The sequence below is a fragment of the Saimiri boliviensis genome, chromosome 5 (assembly GCF_048565385.1).
Source record: "Saimiri boliviensis isolate mSaiBol1 chromosome 5, mSaiBol1.pri, whole genome shotgun sequence".
NCBI classification, from domain to species: domain Eukaryota; kingdom Metazoa; phylum Chordata; class Mammalia; order Primates; family Cebidae; genus Saimiri; species Saimiri boliviensis.
In genome coordinates, this window is record NC_133453.1 from 142787206 (window position 1) to 142809493 (window position 22288).

General features: G+C 43.1%; 1 protein-coding gene across 4 annotated transcripts in view; it reads right to left on the reverse strand.

Moving 5' to 3' along the window:
• The window catches only part of TTC23 (tetratricopeptide repeat domain 23), a 103823-nt gene that overhangs the window by 32505 nt on the left and 49030 nt on the right, over nt 1–22288 (reverse strand). For all 4 annotated transcript variants that reach the window (XR_012517855.1, XM_074400085.1, XM_074400084.1 and 1 more), the window contains exon 8: nt 5622–5727. Coding sequence is in view for 3 of the 4 variants with exons in the window: in XM_074400085.1 (XP_074256186.1) it covers nt 5622–5727 (106 nt within the window). In the remaining variant the exon portion in view is untranslated. The remainder of the gene's footprint in view (nt 1–5621; nt 5728–22288) is intronic.

Consider the following 22288-nt stretch of genomic DNA (forward strand, 5'->3'; position numbering starts at 1 on the left):
CTGTTCCCAGGTATCCATGACACCTGTCAGGGGCCCACAAGACCTGGGGCCTGTGTATGCCAAGGAGCCTGATTTCGGGTCTCTCTGGAACACATGGGGCCCAGGATCCTTAGTAACCCAGTAAGCAGGAAGTGGGGAGGGCCTAGCACTGGGCAAGCTGAGAAGGCAGGCCACAGGGGGAAGAGTTAAGAAAAGGGAGGGTCGTGTATGGTAAAAAACAGGAGACTTGGGTGAGATGCAGTGCCTAGCTTCCCATACTAACATTTTTCCAGCCTACTGTGTAAAATGTGTCTAGAGGCTAGGACCAATGGGGGCAGGGGAGGTATACATATTCCTGCATAGGAAATTATACCTTAGGAATCTACTTAGTTGGCCCCTGCCCCCTAGGCTCTAACAGGACACAGCCCATTCCACCTGCTGTCACTGGACGCTGAACAACTCCCCAGCCTGCAAGAGCCCAGGCTGCAGATGGGGCTACTTCCAAACAAGGCCGCCTGCACTCAGCAGGCTCTGCCTCTCAAAGGTTGATGCTGAAATGTTCTTGGCTTTGGACCATTTCATTTTAATATCCTTTAGGAGATGAGTTATAAACACAAAGCCAATGCCCTGAACACTTAGCAGGGTTGGGAAAGCTGTTAATACCAAGTTTGTCTATGGCTGCTCTGGGAAGCTGGCCAGGCTCAGGTTAGTGACATTCCAGGAGCCTGAATTGGGAATCTTTATGCAATCACAAGGCTTCGTGACTTCTAGGGCAGTTTTGTCTGCATAAGGAATACAAGGAAGGCACAGAGCAAAGGGATTAGCTTGTGCGTCGAGCCTGAAACACTTGCTTCTTGGCCAGTGGCATTTTGTTAGTTAGAGGGCAATGCCTTCAGTGGACATTCAGCAAGCAAGCAGGCAATACAGAATCCTCAAAAGAGAAACTTTTCTCATTAATGATTATTTTCTTCAAAAATCAAAACCAAAACCAAGCCCCCAAAAGTCTTTGTACTAGGTACAAACAGGTTTAAGCACAGGAGAGCAGAGCTAAGATTCCCCCTTGGTGCTGGGTGGAACTTGCAGGTTTCTTCCTGGGATCCGACCAGGACTTCTGAACTAGAAGCGAACAACGTCAAGGTTGGAAAGTCCTGTGCTGGTGAGAACTGTGAGAGATCTGGTCGCCCCTTAGTTGTTACACAAAGATAAGCTGCAGATTGCCCTCTCTTATTTCCCCCTGCTGGAGGCAGCAGAGACCTGGAGAAACCATAGCCCACAGTGGATTTCTTTCATTCCTGCTGCGGGGGCATTGGCCACATGAGGGGACAGCAGAGAGGTAACATAAAAGACAGTGGGGACTGGGTACAGTGGCTCATGCCTGTAATCCCAGCACTTTGGGAGGCCAAGGCAGGTGGATCACGAGGTCAGGAGACAGACCATCCTGGCCAACATGGTGAAACCTTGTCTCTACTAAAAATACAAAAAAATTAGCTGGGCATGGTGGCACACCCTGTGGTCCCAGCTACTCGGGAGGCTGAGGCAGGAGAACTGCTTGAACCCAGGAGGTGGAGACTGCAGTGAGCCAAACTGCACTACAGCTGGGTTACAGTACGAGACTGTCTCAAAAAAAAAGACAGTGGGAATGTACCCACCTGTGCTCCCGCTACATCCCCTGGCCGGGTAGTGCCTGTTGCATTTCTGCTTCTAGAGTGAAGCTGATTCCCCAAATGTGCAACACGTGCTGGCCTGGTGAGCTCCTTTTTCGGCCTTTCCCACATCTGCCACTAAGGGTGCAAGGATTTCAATGGCAGCGATTTTTAAAGTATGTTCATGAGGCAGGAATAGTTTGAGGATTCTTCTTGCTTTTATTTGTTCCTGACTTGTCCACTTAGGTGATTTGTTTGAGGCCTTAGGGGCAAAGGTTTGTGCTCCTTTTTGTGCCTGTTCCAGGACTTCATGTTGCTGCAGGACAATCAGCATCTATTTCTAGCCCACTGCTTCTCTGCCCTGGCTACTCACTCAGCATTTACTCACCTTTAAGGCCTTAGTAAGCTTTCTTCCTAACAGTGTCAAGGTGATAAACAGTTCAAATGTTTTCTGATTGATAGGTGCTGAATCTGACAAGGGCCTGCCTAGGAGCACCATACAGTCTGATGGAGACTTGGTCCTTTTTGGGTGGAGCAATGAGTAGAGAGAGTAGGTCCCTCAGATTCTTGGTACTTTCTGGTAAGAAGAGGTGGCATTCATCTGTATAACGGGAGGTCCTGTCCTGCCTCCAAGAGTTGTTAAAAGGATTAAATGAGCATGTCTGTGGAAGTACCAGCACATGCATACAACAGGCGCCTGAGTGTTGCTGCTACGGTTGTTATTGTCATTGTTGCTGTTATTATTATGATTCTTGCTTGCTTGAGAGTCTCTCAGTCATCCTTTGCTTTTGCTTCAAGCAATCAATCCTCCAGGCCTAATGCAGAAGCCACCTCCTTTCCCAGTTTGTAAAACTATCAGTCCCAAATCCTTGTGCCTGGGAGAAATGGTCTTCTGACCCACCTACTTCAGGTTTCTCATCTTTTTTTTTTTTTTAAGACAGAGTCTCACTGTGTCACCAGAATGCAGTGGCACCATCTTGGCTCACTGTAACCTCTGCTTCCCAAGTTTAAGTGATTCTCGTGCCTCAGCCTCCTGAGTAGCTGGGACTATAGGCATGCGCCACCATGTCTGGCTACTTTTTGCATTTTTAGTAGTGACAGGGTTTCATCATGCTGGCCAGGTTGGTCTCAACTCCTGCCCTCATGTGATCCACCCATCTTGGCCTCCCAAAGTGGTTCCTCACATATTTCAATTCTAACTGGCAAGTGGGCTTTCTGGGTGCATGTCACCAAATGCCCTCAGCTGCTAAAGGTTGGAGCTGATATTCTCCACATGCTCCTGGACCCTAGGCCTTCTCACTGGCACTCCAAACCCTTCTCTCTGGGCTGCCTTCATTATTCCTGTGTCCCTTGTCGGTCCCACACTCCATAGACTCTTTGGTAGGCCTAAGGTGGGAGGAGACACGTGCAGTGCCGGACCCCATAACGTGACATGGCATAAAGAGCCTCTGGGGTGGTTGCTACCTGGGTTCATATCTTTACCACTCACTGGTTATGGGCCCTTGGGAAAATTACCTAATCTCTGGGTGCCTCAGTTTCTCCATCTAAAAATGGGGATAATTGTACCTATCTCATAGAGTTGCAAGGATTTGTGAATTAATAAATACAGTGTGGCGGGAACCATGGCTGGTATGCCATATATAAGCAGTAGCTATTAATATAATAACTGTTATCACATATTCATTATCTGTATCAAGTAGGTATTATTATCATTTTCAGTTTAAGAGAAGGCAATACAGTGCTATATTTAGACTGGAAAATTTTAAAAAAATATATAACCAAAATTGGATTGTCTCTGATTCCATGTCATACAAAGCAGAGTGGCCTAACTTTGCAGCTATGGGACAATGGCATTTTAGGACACAGAATCTCTAGGTCCCACTCAATTCATACCTGCAAGTGAGTATACTGAGCACTGGTTCAAGTGCTGGAAGTTGGAATCCCTCCAGGCAAAAAGATGGTCTTTTGGCCTTAGCCCTCTCTCTGTTTGGTATTCATTCAGGAATGGACCCACCTCCCCTATACTCTGCCAATTTACACCCCCAAGGAAAACAGGAAAGATCTGACAGCAACTTATTCACACTCTTGCTTTCCAGGTCAAAAGTCATGGATCCAGCCTTCACACTTGGTTTGACTCACTCAGAGCCTTAAACATATTTCAGTTAGTTACCATCAGTTAAAAACTGGGCTGGGTATGTGGTGGTTCACGCCTGTTATCTCAGAGTTTTGGGAGGCCAAGATGGGAGGGTAGCCTAGGGCCAGGAGTTCGAGACCATCTTGGGCAAGACTCTGTCTCTACAAAAAAATTTTAAAAACTAGCTGAGTGTAAGCAGTGTGTGCCACCAACCTCAGAGGCTGAGGCAGGAAGACCACTTGAGCCCAGGAGTTTGAGGCTGCAGTGGGCTATAACTGTGCCACTGCACTGTAGCCTGGGTGACAGAGTGAGACCCTGTTTCTAAAAAAAAAATTTTTTTTTAAATTGAAGATTCTCCAATAAAACTCCAAATTTCTACCATCTCTTAAAAAGGAGCTCTGTCAATATGAGCCTCCCTTCCACATGGCTGCCATGGGCTGGAGCTAAGTAGCAGGTATGGGTTTTAGTTTGCCACAGTCCTCACCACAGTTTCAACTCTCTCATACTACAGCCAACAGTTAGCTGCCATTTATAACTATGCTTGTTGCTGCTGCTGGTTTCTGATAACCACCTGCTTCACTCACATTGCTTGCTTGGTTTCTGTAGACACTTAGATTTTTGACTTGCTATTCTAGGAGTTTCCATTAAACATGTATTTTAAGTGTTTTATTAATAGGTATGGAATAGAAAGTACTTTCCTCCTATTGCATGAATTTTAGGCACCAACAAGCAAACCTGATGGTTAATGTGGATTGTTGTAGGGAGCGAGGACAAGAAAGGTCACCTTTCTCCTCTCTCCATCCCTTGACAGGCTCTTCCAGATCTGAAAAGGTGCTTCAACCTCTTGGAGATCCGCAAGGTGGGATGGACAGATGGATGAATGCTGATGCCCCTTCATCAGTTCCTCCATGGAAAGGAGCTCCCTGCTTGGCCTGTGGATCTTTCTGGGCCAGGCTGCTCACTGAAGCTCTCCCTTCACCTTCTCCCACATGCTGGCCTCATCTTGGCCTGACTTCTGCTTCCTCAATCAACCCCATGCCTTCCAGATGTTGCACTGAAGCTCTCCCTTCACCTTCTCTCACATGCTGGCCTCATCTTAGCCTGACTTCTGCTTCCTCAATCAACCCTATGCCTTCCAGATGTTGATTTTATGCTTTTGAGCACACTGGACCTTATTTTGTTCAGTATGTAATTATTTTTATCTGATATCTTGGAATATACCCCTAGGTCTTCTTTATGAACTGAACTCCATTTCTGAATATTGTGACCAAAAAAAAAAAAAATTCATTAATACTATGTGTTTTCTGCCAGTGAAGGTACACCGTATAATCTGTATGCTCCGAGCCCAAGATGGTGGATTAAACAATTCCTGAAGTTTGATGTGCTACCTATTACGTGGGGATAAGAAAACCACAGAGGCCATAAATGGCAACTTCCTTTTGGAGTCCTGAAGTCGTGTCAGTTCATCCTGATTGAAAGTTCAGCCCTGACAGTGTCTGGAGGGTGGCTGGCCCAGAGGCTAGAGCTGTTGCCACAACAATTTTTAAAAATAGATCACCTTTGAAGGCAGAGCAGATTTCCCTGTAAGCCCAGTACAGATTCTCTGGGGCTCTTAACAGCTACATTTGGATAGAGATTAGCTGTATTTAAGAATAAAAGATTAAAAGAATGCTAGAAGGGGAGAGAAACCAAAGGAATCTGAGGAAAGCAGCAGAGTAGCATAGCTGCAGATGATCAGATAAAGCAAGGAAGGTTCTGTGGCAGGCCTGTGGCACAGCTCTGTCCACCTGTTAATCCATCTAGAAGGCAGCCTGTTTACAGACTCAGGTGCCTGTGAGACAGGAAGAGAAAAGGATTCTTCTCACCGTGATGCTCGGGTCTCCCTGAAGCGACAGCAGCGTGGGCGACGATGTGTGCGGAGTCTGCTGCCTCCTCTTGAGAGGGGCTTCTACTCAGGATGATGAGATGTGCCTGTCACCACAGAAAGAAGAAACATGTTGTTTACATGCTTGGCAGCAGCAACAGGGAACTAACTGTCCTTACAGAGATAAGCAGAAAGCCAAGGAACTTTCCAGCAAGCTAGAAGAAATAATTTATATGGAAGTGCAATCAACTCACAGGAGAGCTGGATTTTAAAAGCACTGAGTAGTGGAGGGGGATACTGGACAATGAATCCAGATTGCTCAAAGCTATGGTTAGGGCCTGGCACTAAGCAAATCATTAAACGTCTATGACCCTTTGAGTCCAGTGTCAGCAAAGAGGAAAGGGGAGTTACAAGAAGTAAAGATATGGATAGAAGATGTCAATGCTGTGTAGAGAAAGGGAGCAAGCCCAGTGCCCTGCCTACTGGTCAACCCCAAAAGTGGGACCTACCCATGGGTGTCAGCAACCTCTCCACAGAAATATAGACCCTCCTTTGTACTTGAGCCACTAAGCCCATTTGTCTGCACCCTTTGCAAACTGGCTCAGGGGAGCTGCCCAAGCACACAAAGCAGCTCAGTTCCTTGAAAATAAAGTCCAATAAAATGTTTCTGGCCAGGCACAGCAGCTCACGACTGTGATCCCAATACTCTGTGAGGCCAAGGAGTTTGAGACCAGCGCGACCAACATGGTGATACCCCGTCTCTACTAAAAATATAAAAATTAGCCAGGTGTGGTAGTGCACACCTGTAGTCCCAGCTATCTGGAAGGGTGAGGCATGAGAATCGCTTGAGTCTGGGAGGTGGAGGTTGCAGTGAGCCAAGATTGCATCACTGCCTCCAGCCTAGGCGACAGTGACTCTTGTCTTAAAAGAAAAAAAAAGAAGTTTTTAAACAGCAAACAAAAAACTATGATCTTATGAACATAAAATCACAATAATCCTTTCAAGTAACATGCAAAATACTTTCTTTCAAATAAAAAGATAAGTAACTACTCATCACCCTGTCAACATTTGGAGTTTTAAAATGCTATTAGTAACATGTTTACATTCATTCATACTTGGGATCCCCTACTACAGGAGAGGTATGGGCTATAAAGTGTGGGTAGTACAGGAAAATAAAATATGGTGAAGTAAGATAATACACTAATGTGAGTCAGTAGGTAGTTCACAATTAATTGCCAAGAGTGAGAGAATACTAAATGCTATGAGTAGCACAGCACTTTGGGAGACTGGGGCTGGTAGATTGCTTGGGCTCAGGAGTTCAAGACCAGGCTGGGCAACATGGTGAAACCCTGTCTCTACAAAAAATATGAAAATTAGGTGTGGTGGCATGTGCCTATAGCCCCAGCTACTCAGGAAGCTAACATGGGTGAACTGCTTGAGCCTGGGAGGTTGAGGCTGCAATGAGCTATGATTGTGCCACTGCACTTCAGCCTGGATGACAGAGCAAGACCCTGTCTCTCTCTCTCTCTCTCTCTCTCTCTCTCTCTCTCTCTCTCACACACACACACACAGAGAGAGAGAGAGAGAGAGAGAGAGAGAGAGAGAGAGAGAGACAAAGATAAAATGCCATGAGTTTAAAAGGAGGAAAACATTAGATTGGGATAGGCAAAACACACTAGCAATTCGTAAGATGTAAGCTGCACTTCAATTCTTTTTTATTTGTAATACCAATTTTAATTTTCTTTTTCTTCTTTTTTTTTTTTTGGACGGAGTTTCGCTCTTGTTACCCAGGCTAGAGTGCAATGGCGCGATCTCGGCTCACCGCAACCTCTGTCCCCTGGGTTCAAGCAATTCTCCTGCCTCAGCCTCCTGAGTAGCTGGGACTACAGGCGTGCGCCACCATGCCCAGCTATTTTTTTTATTTTTAGTAGAGACAGGGTTTCACCATGTTGACCAGTATGGTCTCGATCTCTCGAACTCGTGATCCACCCGTCTCGGCCTCCCAAAGTACTGGGATTATAAGCGTGAGCCACCGCGCCCGGCCAATTTTCTTGATAATTGTTATCTTCATTTTATACATGAGAAAACTGAGATTGCTGAATGGGTGATTACCCAAGATACCTCACAGCTAATAAGAGATAGAGATAAGAGTCTAACCCTCATCCTCTAACTTCAAATTCTACAGTTTCTATCATGTCTTGAGTGCTGCTATTCCCCTGACCCTAGCCAGTGGTGGCAGACATCACTAATTGATACCAGCATACTCTTCAAGGAACCCAGATTCAGTCCTCAGGAGATCAAGTCATCCCAGTTGAGTATCCTAGTCTGGAACATGCAGTACTCTCTTCTAATGACCAGCTGAACACATTTCTGAGACTATAATCAGGGTGGAGATATAATTTTTCCACTCTAGACTGTCACCTTACTTATCACATGTTAAAATCTGCTGAGCTACTAGCTCTGGACTTCTTTATTTTATTTTTTGAGATGGAGTTTTGCTCTGTGGCCCAGGCTGGAGGGCAGTGGCGTAATGTTGGCTCACTGCAACCTCCGCCTCCCAGTTCAAACGATCCTCCTGTCTCATCCTCTTGAGTAGCTGGGATTACAGGCACCCACCACTATGCCCAGCTAATTTTAGGTAGTTTTAGTAGAGACAGAATTTCATCATGTTGGCCAGGCAGGTCTCAAACTCCTGACCTCAGGTGAGCCACCTGCCTCAGCCTCCCAAAGTGCTGGGATTACAAGTGTGAGCCACTGTGTCTGGCCAGCTCTGGATGTTTTATGATGGAGCTACTCCAAAATAAGATTGCAGGTAATAATTTTTACTTGCTGCATTAGAATAGAGAGAATTTCTTATTCATAAGTGCCATTAATACCCTAAGATTTGAAACGACTTTTCTTATTCTAGAATATAAAGAATTGAATACATGGTTTTGGCAACCCCAAATTAGCCACTGTCCTTATTTGGCATGAAAGGCTGAATCTTAAGTTCTGACTTGAAATGCTTTTCAAATAATGGGCACTATGAAATGCAACTTCATGTATGTAGAGACAATAGAAGCCACAGATATAGAGTCAAATTATTACTTGTGCAGTGTTTGGAGAAAGGAAAAAAGAGAGGAAATGCCAGCCCCCCATGCCAAAAAAATGCCAAATGCAAATTCAGCCATGATTACTTTGTGTTTTTCCCCTATCAACTCTATGGTCTGTTATTTGAAGAGAACAATCACTGTGTAATGCCAGAGAAGCTTTAACTCATATTATGCAAAGACATACAATATTTTAGATTAAAACTAAAATTCAAGAAAGATTTTATATTTTGTTTCTTCCTACTCAGTATTATAAATTCAAGAAAATGTTACTAGATATGTCTAACAAAATTATATTCAAATGAATAATTATATGTTCTGAAAGCACTGTAAGTTGGTTTTTTATTTTGCCATGGAGAGAGAAAGCAAAGTTTTCCAAGAGCAAAATACATATAATATCAAGAAAGTGAGTCAGGCCGGGTGCAGTGGCTCATGCCTATAATCTCAGCACCTTGGGAGGCTGAGGCAGGAGAATCACTTGAGTTCAGGAGTTTGAGACTAGACTGGGCAACACAGTGAGAACCCATCTCTACTAAAAAATAAAAAAAATTAGCCAGGTGTGGTAGCACATGCCTGTAGTCCCAGCTACTCAGGATGCTGAAGTGGGAAGATGGCTTGATCCTGGGAGATCAAGACTGCAGTGAGCAGTGATTGTGTACTGTACCCCAGCTTGGTGACAGAGCAAGACTCTGTCTCAAAAAAATGAAAAAAGGAAGTGGGTTTTGAAAACTTAAAGGGATCTGAATTTATCACAAAATTTTCATGACTTCAACATTTTTCTACATGAGATGCTAACATAAGCAAATATTTATTATTATTTACTTCAGAAACTCAATCCCTGATGTAATTTATTTGCTGTTCATAAAGCTTTTAAAAACCATATGCTAGAGGAAAGGGTGTTTGAGGGGGGGAACACCGATGATGTCTAAAATGTGCAAAATTAGCATCTCATTTATTCAGTAAAATTCCATTTAATTTCATTTGATTTAATTCAGTCCTATTCAATTCAACTTATTTTCATTTTTAAATGCTTTCTACATGCCAGATATTATGCCAACACTAGGAATTCCCTCTAAAAATTAGATAGGAATTTTAGTTTTAAAAGAGCTCACAAGCAAACTACAAAAATGTAGGCTAGTTTCATTTTATGCAGATTTACAGATGTCACCCCTCACTAGGTTTTTGCACCCAGCTAACTAACTTCCTGTCTACTCTTACTCTTGTCATCATTTCCCAGGATTTCAGTATCCATGAGATTGGCCTGTACTCAATCAGGCAGGAAAGAGACGGGTACATTTAAACAGGTTAATAGAGGAAAAGAGGTCAATAAAATGATTCTTGGCACAGAGGAAACCCAAGATGAGCATGCTGGGCCCCAAGTCAAGGTGCCGTACTATCCTGGGCTTCTAGAGCAAGGGAGGGGGCATTTGCTATTACTGGAAAGAACTGTAGGAAAATGAGCAGTGGCTTTCAGTAGAGAAGCAGCCTACCTGCAGGAACCTTAAGGTGAGGGGCTGGGGGAATGGATGCTCTGTCTCCGCATCTTCCCCAGTCCAGGCTGTGTGCTTCTCAGTTTGAGGGAAAGTGCACTGAGATGGTAATTAAAGGTCAGCCTTTGGGGCACAGAGCAGGGCTGAGAAGGATGCAGAATGTAGCTAAAGGACTACATGGAGATGTCCAGCAAACAATCCAGCTAACACTTTGGCCTTTCAGGTTTCTGACAAACTCACTTTCCTCCTTACTCTCAGCTGCCCAGTCCCCAGATCACACTCCAGACCTCATCATCGTTCACTCTGTGCTACCAGTGGATCCTCCAGCTCACAGACCCATTCTGACTCTTAAGGGGCCCTGGATCTATTGCATCCATGCAGTTCCTAGTCATCTAATCCACCACTCCCCCAACATTCTCACTAGTCATCCGCCCCTCCTGCTGTCCCTTCTTGTCCAGCTTAACGTACATGGCCCATTGCCTGTGTTGAAAATGCCCACCACTAAACCATTATTCTAGATGGTCAAAAATGGGGAGCCACCTAAATCTCTATCAGCAGGGGAATGAACATATTGTGGATTATTCTACAATGATTGAACTCCATCTACATATGTTAACATGGTTATATTTCAGAAACATAGCACTGAGTGGAAGAAGCAACTTGCAAAAGGATGTAAACAACAGGGCACCAATGATTTTTAAGTTTCTTCTTTGGAGCCGAAGAACCCAAACAAAATCTTCTGTGGTTCTCTAACATACACAGCAGGAAACAGTAGAGCTGCTCTCACAGAAATAGTTGGAGGGGGCCTGGAGGCCTGACTACCTGCTCCCAGCTGGCTGCCCCAAAAAAACCTCTGTGGAACATGAAGGCTCAAGGTGACACAGACTGAGAACCACAGCACATGCTAGAAAGTGAGGCTTCCTTAGGGAGTGGGTACAAAGGACGTTGACAAAGCTAGTGATTAGACTACACTATCTTTCCAAACTCCACTACTGTTCACAATTTTCAAATAATGCTTCATTGCTAAGGGAATATAGATACCCTGTTACAAGCATCTGAGAGCATTTAAGCACTAGGAATCACAGTTAATAGAAATACAGGCATCCTGCTTGCCTCTCCTGGACTTCTGCAAGAGACCAAGTAATGGGCCTTGCTGGGGCTCCATAGCTTGACCACACTCACTCCTTCTCCTTATGATTTATTAATCTCCCAAGGGCTTGCATTTCCCCTCATGTCCTTTGTTCTTTCCAGTATCTTATGGTTACATTTATCAACTGTCATCTTGAAGCTCAGAAGGAGTGTTTAATATCCCCAAATCTCTTGGGCTAGCTGGCATGTTGGACTGAGTTAAAAACAAACAAACAATTTCTAATATCCCAAATTGAACAAGGTCATTAATTTAAAAAAAGGAAAAACTCATCCATAAGACCAAGGACCTCAATCCCTGCTAAGGCACAGAGCAGCTGTTCCAGCCCAGTACCTTGAGTGTGTGTTTGGGGGAAACCACAGATTCCTCAGCACCAATCAAGTTGTCAACAGATGCAGCCAGAGCCAGAGCTGGTAGATCTTATCTAACTGGGCCTGTCCCCTTGGATTTGTAAACTGTGTAATATTTCCCAAAAAGAAAGCTTGTGACTAGTGAAAAGGACGAGATACTTCTATTTCTGCAGGCAGACCCCCATCATCTGAACACTCAACTTCAAACCCTTTAAATGCTCAACTTCAAACCTTTTATTTTCTATCTCCCTGGAGGAGTCTGAGTGTGGAATCCCAGCTCTTGGGGATGGGGTGGGTCTTGGGGATGAGGGAAATATATTTTCCCCTGACTTTGTAATAATTAGGGGATCACTGACAGAGCAAAATCTCTCCTACAGCAAAGTGGAGAGTAAGTAAACAAAAAGATCAAGATACATTTGCGGACTTATTCTGAATACATTTACTCTGGAGATGAGAACGCTCAGGGAGAAGACAATAGAAGTCTTCAACTTAGTCACCGCCAGGATCTCTTTGTACAGCTCAGGGTTAGCACTGGAGGGACACAGGGAAGGAGGGAACTAACACCAAGTAAGCATCTTCTTCTGCCAGTGTAGCACTAAGTGAATTTTACCACTTACCAGTTTATCTAGTCTCAAAATGACCATTGAAAGGTGATTTGAACAGCCCAATTTACAGAAGGGGAAATTAAGCCTCCAGGATACTGGCTGCAGGTCACATGGTGGGTCAGCGGCAGAACAGAGATTCAGACTAAGGCCTGTAATTCCAAACTACATACTTGTCTAGTCTAACACTTGGTTATTGAGAGGGTAGAAGTTACAAAAAGATAATTTTCTAATCTATGTAATGAAGAACTATATAAGATGGTCAAAAATGGGGTCAGACAAAGAGGTTGTGAAATAGTAGACTCTGTCCAGAAATGGAGTGGGCTGCCTAGGGGGAAGAGCAAGATACTGATATTTGGATGCTTGAGCAGCTTCTAAACGCTTTAGAGGGATGCTTATAGAAGAAAGAAAAGCAGCGGGTGGTGGACAGAGAAGATGTTAAAGTGCTGTCCACCAAGAGTCTACAACTCTGCTTTGTTTCAAGTTTGTTCCTTAATTCAACAGAAGTTCAAGTCCACTTGTCATTGGTGGTGTGAGCTTGCTGTGTTTCTTATAACTGACCAGCTATGAAGCTGCATAGCTTTCCTTCTCAACCGGCCAAAATTGATCATTTCACCCTTCAAATTTGAGCTGACACCCTTACACAAGACAGGGTCACGTTGCAGCCCCAGGTTGCCATTTCCTTCCCTCTCCCATCTCTGCCCAGCAGGGAGGCCTTTCATGGCCACACATACCTTGGGGACTTGGGGCAGCTGGTAAACCTTGGGTAAGAAAAAGAGGGAGCTGGGACTCCCTGGGGGAATAGATGAACAGTAAGTCATTGGGAACAGAGAACACTGGAAAACTGAGTTCTGAGGGCTCTGGACTAAGTCAGTTTTTTTTTCATAGTCAGAGAAAGTCCTCAGTGGCAGCTCTCCAGTTGTCAATTTTAGCTCCTCCAAAGAGCTGGAGAAAAAGCGCTACTCTGTATAAATATTAGCAACAAAACAGATACCTCAAGGTCTTACATTTTCTTCTTTGGTTGCAAATATGTATTTTCTTAAAACTTTATTAGATGTTTAAATAATAAGAGTATTACCTGCATATAATCTTTAAAAATCTTAAGTGGTAGAAAAGAATGAACAATTGAAATTAAAAATACTCCTTCCCCTTTCTGTCTACCTACCTCACCCTCTTTTTCTCCCCCTTCCCAGCCTTACAGTTAATCAGTTTCCTGTAGTGTTCCAGAAATCAATCATACACACACATACACACACACACACACACACACAGTCACAACCAATCCATGCACCGCTCTTAGCTTCATCTCCCATGACCCACGCTGGGCTCCAGCCACAATGGCCAGACAGCTAAATTGTGTTTCTTTAATTATGAGTGAGGCTGAGGATTATTTTTATATGGTTATTGGTCATTTATGTTTCCTCTTCTGTAAACTGTATGTTCCTGTCTTGTGCATATTTCTACTGAGTTTTCTTTTTTATCCAGACTTTTAGAGAACTCTTTCTACATTTTCTCCTCTTTGACATTTATTTTTGACTTTATGATACATTACCATAGAGTAGTTTTTCATTTTTACTCTGTCAATTTTATCACTTTCTTCTTTTTTCTTCTGTCTCCTAATGTATACTCATCTGTACATATGCAGAGAAAAAATGTTCAGCAAGTGTCAACACTGGCTATTTCTGGGCAAGGAGGTCTGAGGTGACTGGTGGCATATATTTGACCTCTTCTATATAGCTTGATTTTTAAAAAACAAAGAGCATGTATCATTTTTATAAAAAGTAGTTATTACTTAAAAAAAAACAGTAAACTTTCCCTTTGTGGCACTTGGATTGATGTCATTCTTAGAAAATTTTGTAATAAAACAATATGAAAAAAGATGTGAAACAGTATGAAAACAGACTAATACCGTAAATTGCTGCCAGTAGAATGGGGCATTGCTGTAAGATATCCAAGAATGTGGAGGCAACTTTGGAACTGGGTAATGAGCAGAGGGTGAAACGGTTTGGAGAACTCAGAAGACAGGAAGAAGTAGGAAAGTTTGAATTGCCTGAAGACTTGCTGAATGGCTTTGACCGAAATGCTGATAGTGATAAGGACAATGAAGTCCAGGCTGAGGTGGTCTCAGATGGAGATGAGGAACTGGTTGGGAATGGAGTGAAGGTCATTTTTGCTATGCTTTAGCGAAGAGACTGGTGGCTTTTTGCCCTTGCCCTAGAGATCTGTGAAACTTTAACCTTGAAAGAAATGATTTACTGTATCTGGTGGAAGAAATTTCTAAGCAGCAAAGCATTCAAGAGGTGACAGAAGGCCGGGCGCGGTGGCTCAAGCCTGTAATCCCAGCACTTTGGGAGGCCGAGGCGGGTGCATCACGAGGTCAAGAGATCGAGACCATCCTGGTCAACATGGTGAAACCTCGTCTCTACTAAAGGTGCAAAAAATTAGCTGGGTATGGTGGCGTGTGCCTATAATCCCAGCTACTCAGGAGGCTGAGGCAGGAGAATTGCCTGAACCCAGAAGGCGGAGGTTGCGGTGAGCCGAGATCGCACCATTGCACTCCAGCCTGGGTAACAAGAGCGAAACTCCATCTCAAAAAAAAAAAAAAAAAAAAAGAGAGGTGACAGAAAATAAAAGTTTGGAAAATTTGCAGCCTCACAATACAGTAGCAAAGAAAAACTGATTTTCTGGGGCAAAATTTAAGCTGTCTGCAGAAATTTGCATAAGTAATGAGAATCTGAATGTTAATCACCAAGACAATGGGGAAAATGTCTCCAGGGCATGCCAGAGACCCTCACAGCAGCCCCACTCATCACAGGCCCTGAGGCCTCGGAGTAGAAATGATTTTGTGGGCCCAGGACCCCCCTTGCTGTATGCAGCCTAGGGACTTGGTGCCTTGCATTCCACTACAGCTATGGCTAAAAGGGGCCAAGGTATAGCTTGGGCATGGCTTCAGGGGGTGCAAGCCCCAAGCCTTGGTAGCTTCCAGGTGGTGTTGAGCCTGTGGGTACACAGAAGTCAAGAACTTCGGAACCTCTGCCTAGATTTCAGAAGATGTATGGAAATGCCTGGGTATCCAGACAGAAGTGTGCTACAGGGATGAAGCATTCACAGAGAACCTCTGCTAGGCAGTATGGAAGGGAAATTTAGGGTGGAAGCCCGCACAGAGTCTCCACTGGGGCACTGCCTAGTGAAGCTGTAAGAAGAGGGCCACAGTCCTACAGACCCCAGAATTGTAGGTCCATCAATAGCTTGCAGTATGTGCTACAAAAGCCATAGACACTCGATGCCAGCCCATGGAAGCAGCCAGAAGGGGGGCAAAGCCACAGGGGCGGAGCTGCTGAAGGCCCTGGGGCCCACCTCTTGCATCAGCATGACCTGAATGTGAGACATGTAGTCAAAGGAGATCATTTTGAAACTTTAAGGTTTAATTACTGCCTTATTGGATTTTGGACTTGCATGGGGTATGTAGCCCCTTTGTTTTTGCCAATTTCTCCCATTTGGAATGGGTGTATTTACCCAATGCCTGTACCCTCACTGTATCTAGGAAGTAACTAACCTGCTTTTGATTTTACAGGCTCACAGGTGGAAGGGACTTGCCTTGTCTCAGGTGAGACTTTGGACTTGAACTTTTAAGTTAGCGCTGGAATGAGTTAAGACTTTGGGGGACTGTTGGAAGGGCACGACTGTATTTTGAAATGTGAGGACATGAGATATGGGAGGGGCCAGAGGCAAAATGATATGGTTTGGCTTTGTGTCCCCACCCAAATCTCATCTTGCATTGTAATCCCATAATCCCCAAGTGTCATGGGAGTGTTAGATACAGTGAACACCAAGTTTCTCTTCAAAGAATCAGTATGTCAGTATGTTCAGCTCTCTTATTCTTTAATTTTCCATTTTAAAGTTTAGCTTCCTTGTAGTTTCAATAAACAATCATTTCTACCAGTTCTAATCAGTAGTTCACATCTCTTCCCCCAGCACCCTGCTCCGTCCTGATTCATCCTGGTCACCTGCTGTGGTTACCTGCTCTGGTCACCTGCTTTGACCCCTGGTTACCTTCTCTGACCTGTCACATAACTGTCCTTCCCACCAAACTACCCATCCCACCACTCCAGCTCCTACCTCTGCTCTCTTTAAAATAGCCAATTGGAATTAGCCTAAAATGTGCAGTCTAACCCTAGCCAATGGGGGAATGACACAGCAGAAGGGGTGACCTCCATCAGGAGTAAGAAGCCCTTTCCCTCCCTTGTCCAGGTGTGTGTTCATCATTGTTCCATCTGTAAGCCACACCCTTCTATAGAAGTAAATTGCCTTCCTGAGGAAATTTATATTCGAGTGACACTTCTTTTGCAGTACCCAAAATTGACATGTAACAGGAGGGATCTGGTGGGAGGTAATTAAATCATGAGGGTGGTTTTCCCCAGGCTGTTCTCATGATGGTGAGTGAGTTCTCATGAAATCTGATGGTTTTGTAAGTGTCTGGCATTTCCTCTGCTGGCTCTCATTCTCTCTCCTGCTGCCCTGTGAACAGGTGCCTTCTCCATGATTTTAAATTTCCTGAGGCCTCCCAGTCATGTAAAACTATGCATCAATTAAGCCTCTTTTCTTCATAAATTACCCAGTCTCAGGTATTTCCTTATAGCGATGTGAGAACAGACAAATACAACTGCAGTCTACATCTTTCCTAAATAAAAGGCTAGTCTTAATATTTTCAGAGATTTTTAAAATTAAAAATAGCATTATTCTGATTATTTACAATAAATGGATTGCATGTTTATAGCAAGTGCACAGCAACTAATAAGAGCCAATCAGAAGTGCTGCCATTAGCTGAGAACTCTGCACCTGCCAGGAGCCATGTGTGAGCACTGAGCAGCCATCACCCCAGGTCTGACCAAGGCCAGTAAGTTGTCCAGGCTGAGGCCCAAAGCTAGATTTTCTGACTCCAAAGCTGTCAGTAGAGCAACTGATGAACGTAATGATTTCATTATACTTTGCAAGTCTAAATACCCTAAATTTGGGAACTCCTGAGTGGCAGAGCTACCCTGGAAACTGAAAAGAGGGATATGCAATTCAAGTGAAAGATGGGAAAAAGCAACTGAAGCTAGCACTGTGTTAATTTATACACACCCATAAACATACTCTCACTCACATAAGTAGAACCCTGTGATTTTTCTTTTGGATAGGAGAATAAGGTTTTATTGTCAAAATTTGCCATGAGGAGTTTCAGAAACAATCACATTTGTATGGTTTTCTTAGGGACCTCTGTGGCAGAGGGAGGGATGGGGTAGATGATGGCTCTTTCATCAGTCCCTAGGACTGCTGCCTTCCCTCTGTGGTGGCTCTCCAGGACTTGGTTTATTTTTCTCCATTTTAATGAGTTAATCCCTAAAATGCTTGGGAACGCTTTTATATTTTAAAGGAAATAAAAGGTCTTTTCTCTGTGGGCATTTCTGTCACTCCAAAGGAATGAAGGGTAAAAAAACAACAGGGAAAAATAACAAAACCTCTTTGTGTATACTTAATAAATGGCTTTTATACATGGGTCCCCTTGGAGGGTTGTGGCCTTACTGCACTTTTCTGTATCTCGGGTAAATCTCCTAAAGGAAAGAGAAGCATTGATAAATGTTTAATAATTACTGTTAAAAAATAAAAGTGGCTTATACTGGCAGAAGGCTTAACAGTTCACCAACACTTTCCATTTTGAAACTTTGAGTAGTTCTATGAAATGGATGGAGTCTTTTGTAGGTTATTTTTTAAGGAGCTACAATCAAATGGCTGATACCTGATTTGCCTACAATCAAATGGCTGATAAACAGATAGTCTGGACTCCAACCCAGATTTTTTTTTACTTCAAATTCAACAGCATTTTCATTTCGCCAAGCTGTTTCTTTAATAACCTGCAATTATTTTAAAACACTCTCTAATCTTTTTTTAACCTCCAGAATAAACAACAGCAAAAGTCACCTATCAAACTTTACAAGTATTATAAAAATGAGTGAATTCCACTATAACTTGGATACAGGGAAATCCTTCTAACTTAGGCTCACAGGAAAGGTTGAAAATCTGAGCACACTTAGAAAACCGGCAAGAAACAGAAATAGCACTAATACATGAGTTCAGCAAGGTGGCAAGATACAAGATAAACATAAAAAAATCATATGTATTTCTACACATGAATAATCAGAAAAGAAAATGTTAAGAACTTCCATTTGTAATAGCATGAAAAATAATAAACTACTTAGGAATAAATTTACCAAAAGTAGTATAAAACTTATACTCTAAAAACCACAAAACATGGTTGAATGACATGAAAAAAGACCTAAGTAAATAGATATCCCACGTTCAATGATTAAAAGATGTAATATTGTTAAGATGTCAATTCTTCCCAAATTGAAATACAGATTCAATATAATTCCTACCAAAATCCTGCTTTTTTTTGTTGTTGTTGTTTTGTTTTGTTGTTGTTGTTTTGTTTTTGGAGAAATTGACAAGCTGATACTCAAATTCACATAAAAATGCAAGGGATCTAGCATAACCAAAACAATCTCGAAAAAGAAGAACAAAGTTAGAGAGTCACACTTACTGATTTCAAAACTTACAACAAAACAACACTAATTGAGACAATGTGACACTATGATACTGGCGTAGGACAAACATAGATCAATGTAACAGAATTGAGAATCTAGAAATAAACCTTTACACTTATGGTCAATTTATGTTGACATGGGTCCCAAGATAATTTGATGGTGAAAGGATAGACCTTTATTAATAGTGCTAGGACACTGAATAGCCACATGCCTCTCCAACCCCCCAAAAAGGAGTTAGACCCCTACACCTCACACCATCTATATAAATTAACTCAAAATGAACCAAAGATCCATGTGTAAGAGCTAAAAACTATAAAAACTCTTAAAAGAAAACACAGATGTAGGCTTCCATGACCTTGGATTAGGGAATGATTTCTAAGATGTGATGCCAAAAAAAAAATAGACAAATTGGACAATCAAAATTTTGTGCTTCAAATGACACTACCAAAAAAGTCAAAAGACAACCCACAGATTGGGAAACACCCCACAGATAAAAGAGTCTAGTATCCAGTATCCAGAATATATAAATAACTATTATCAGTCAACAATAAAAAGACAACCCTATTAAAAATGTACAGAGATTTTCAATAGACATTTCTCCCATGAAGATACGCAAATGACCAATAAGCATATAAAAAGATGTGCTACATAACTAGTCATTTGAGAAATTCAAATAAAAAAACCACAAAGAGATAACACTTCATATTCACTGCAATGAGTGAAGTTAAAGACAGACAGTAAAAAGTATTGGTGAGGATGTGGAAATACTGGAACTTTCATAAATTGTTGGTGGGAATGTAAAATAGTGAGACTGCTTCGGAAAATAGATTGGTAGTTCCTCAAAAAGTTAAATATAGAGTTACCATATGATTCAGCAATTCCACTCGTAGCCTAATACCCAAGAGAAATAAAAACATATGTCCATTCAAAAACTTGTCCATGAATGTTCATAGCAGTATTATTCATAATAGCCCCAAAGTGGAAGCAACCCAAATGTCCATCTACCATGAAATTAAGCTGCCTGCAGGTGACGAGGAGTGAATGTTAATCACCAAAACAATGGGGAAAATGTCTCCAGGGCACATCAGAGACCTTTGCAGCAGCCCCTCCCACAACCGGCCTGGAAGTCTAGGAGGAAAAAGTGGTTTCATGGTCTAGGCCCAGGGTCCTCATGCTGTGTGCAGCCTAGGGGTTTGGTGCTCTGCATCCTAGCTGCTCCAGCCTTGGCTGAAAGGGGCCAACATAGAGTTCAGGCTGTGGCTGTGGCTTCAGAGCATGCAAGCCTCAAGCCTTGGCAGCTTCTACGTGGTGCTGAGCCTGTGAGTGCATAGAAGTCAAGAAATGAGGTTTGGGAACCTCTGCCTAGATTTCAGAAGACATGTGGAAATGCCTGGATACCCAAGCAAAAGTATGCTGCAGGGGTGGGGTCCTCATGAACAATCTCTGCTAGGGCAGTGCAGAAGGGAAATGTGGGATGGGAGCCCTGACACAGATTCCCTACTGTGGCACTGCCTCATGTAGCTGTGAGAAGAGGGCCATTGTCCTCCAGACCCCAGAATAGTAGATTAACTGACAGCTTGCACTGTGTACCTAGAAAAGATCCAGACACTCAACATCAGCCTGTGAAGGCAGCTGGGAGGGAGGTTGTACAATGCAAAGCCATAGGGGTGGAAATGCCCAAGACTACGGGAACCCACCTCTTGCATCACATGACCTGGGAGCTAGACATGGGGTCATTCTGGAGCTTTAAGATTTGACTGTCCTGATGGATTTCTGACTTGAACGGGTTTGTAGTTCCTTTGTTTTGGCCAATTTCTCTCATGTGGAATAGCTGTATTTACCCAATGTCTGTACCCACATTGTATCTATAAACTAACTTGCTTTTGACTTTATAGGCTCATAGATGGAAGGGACTTGCCTTGTCTCTGATAAGACTTTGGACCATGGACTTCTGAGTTAATGCTGAAATGAGCTGAGACTTTAGGGGACTGTTGGGAAGGCATGATTGGTTTTGAAATGCGAAGGTATGAGATTTTGGAGAGGCCAGGGTGGAGTGATATGGTTTGGCAGAGCCAAATGGGGACACAGATAGGGACACAGATGTCCCCATTCAAATCTTATCTTGTAGTTCCCATAATTCCCATGTGTTGTGGGAGGGTTCTGGTGGGAGATAACTGAATCATGGGAGTGGGTCTTTCCCATGCTGTTCTTGGGATAGTGAATAAGTCTCACGAGATCTGATGGAATCATAAGGGGGAGTTTCCTTGACCAATCTCTTTACTTGCTGCCATCCATGTAAGACATGACTTGTTCCTCCTTGCTTTCTGCCATGACTGGGAGGCTTCTCCAGCTACGTGGAACTACAAGTCTGATTAAATCCCTTTCTTTTGTAAATTGCCCAGTCTTGGGTATGTCTTTATCAGCAGCCTAACAAGGTACTAATACAATCACTGATGTCTTTCTATAATCTTGAGAAACTGGTACCTGAGATCTTTTTTTGAACTTTGGAAGTTTTATGGTTTTGGCTGGGCACGGTGGCTCACACCTATAATTCTAGCACTTTGGGAGGCTGAGGTGGTTGGATCACTTGAGGTCAAGAATTTGAGACCAGCGTGGTCAACATGGTGAAACCCCATCTCTACTAAAAAATACAAACATTAGCCAGGTGTGGTGGTGGGTGCCTATAATCCCAGCTACTTGGGAGGCTGAGGCAGGAAAATTGATTGATCCCAGGAGGTGGAGGTTGCAGTGAGTCAAGATCACACCACTGCATTCTAGCTGGGGCAGCAGTGAGAGACTCCATCTCAAAGAAAAAAAAAGTTTGAGGGATATGGGCTAAGAAAAAAAATATTAAAGTAAATTTGAGACTCTATTCTGTAAAATGAGAGTAAACTAACGTAAAAAGCTGGCATGGTTGGTACAAAACTGCTTCATTTAACAACAAAGAAAAATCAACTGCTGGCAGTGAAGTACATCAAAAACAATTCTGTGGCAGAGTGTCAATATGAATCCATATGAACTTCTACTAGTTTAATTTCTGGACATTTACCCCTGGAAATAATTCAAGGAACTATAAAAGGTTTTTGTATGAGAATATTTACAGTTATTGATACTAACAAAAATTGTAAACCCACCAGTGTTCCTATGCTCAGTAAATGTTGCCATGAACCACATAGTGACTGAGGTCAGAAACCTGGTGTAAAGCTGGACTCTTCCTCAAGACCTGCACAACACCCAGGCCTGCCATGTCTATTCCCTGCATATCTCTCAGATCTGTCCATGCCTCTCCATTCACTGGCACCACCTGAGTATGGGCTGTCTCACCCCCAACCTGTACTGCTGTAGTCATTACCTCTGAGTTATCTTCCTGCTTATCTCACCACCATCCAGTCCATTCTCCCTATGG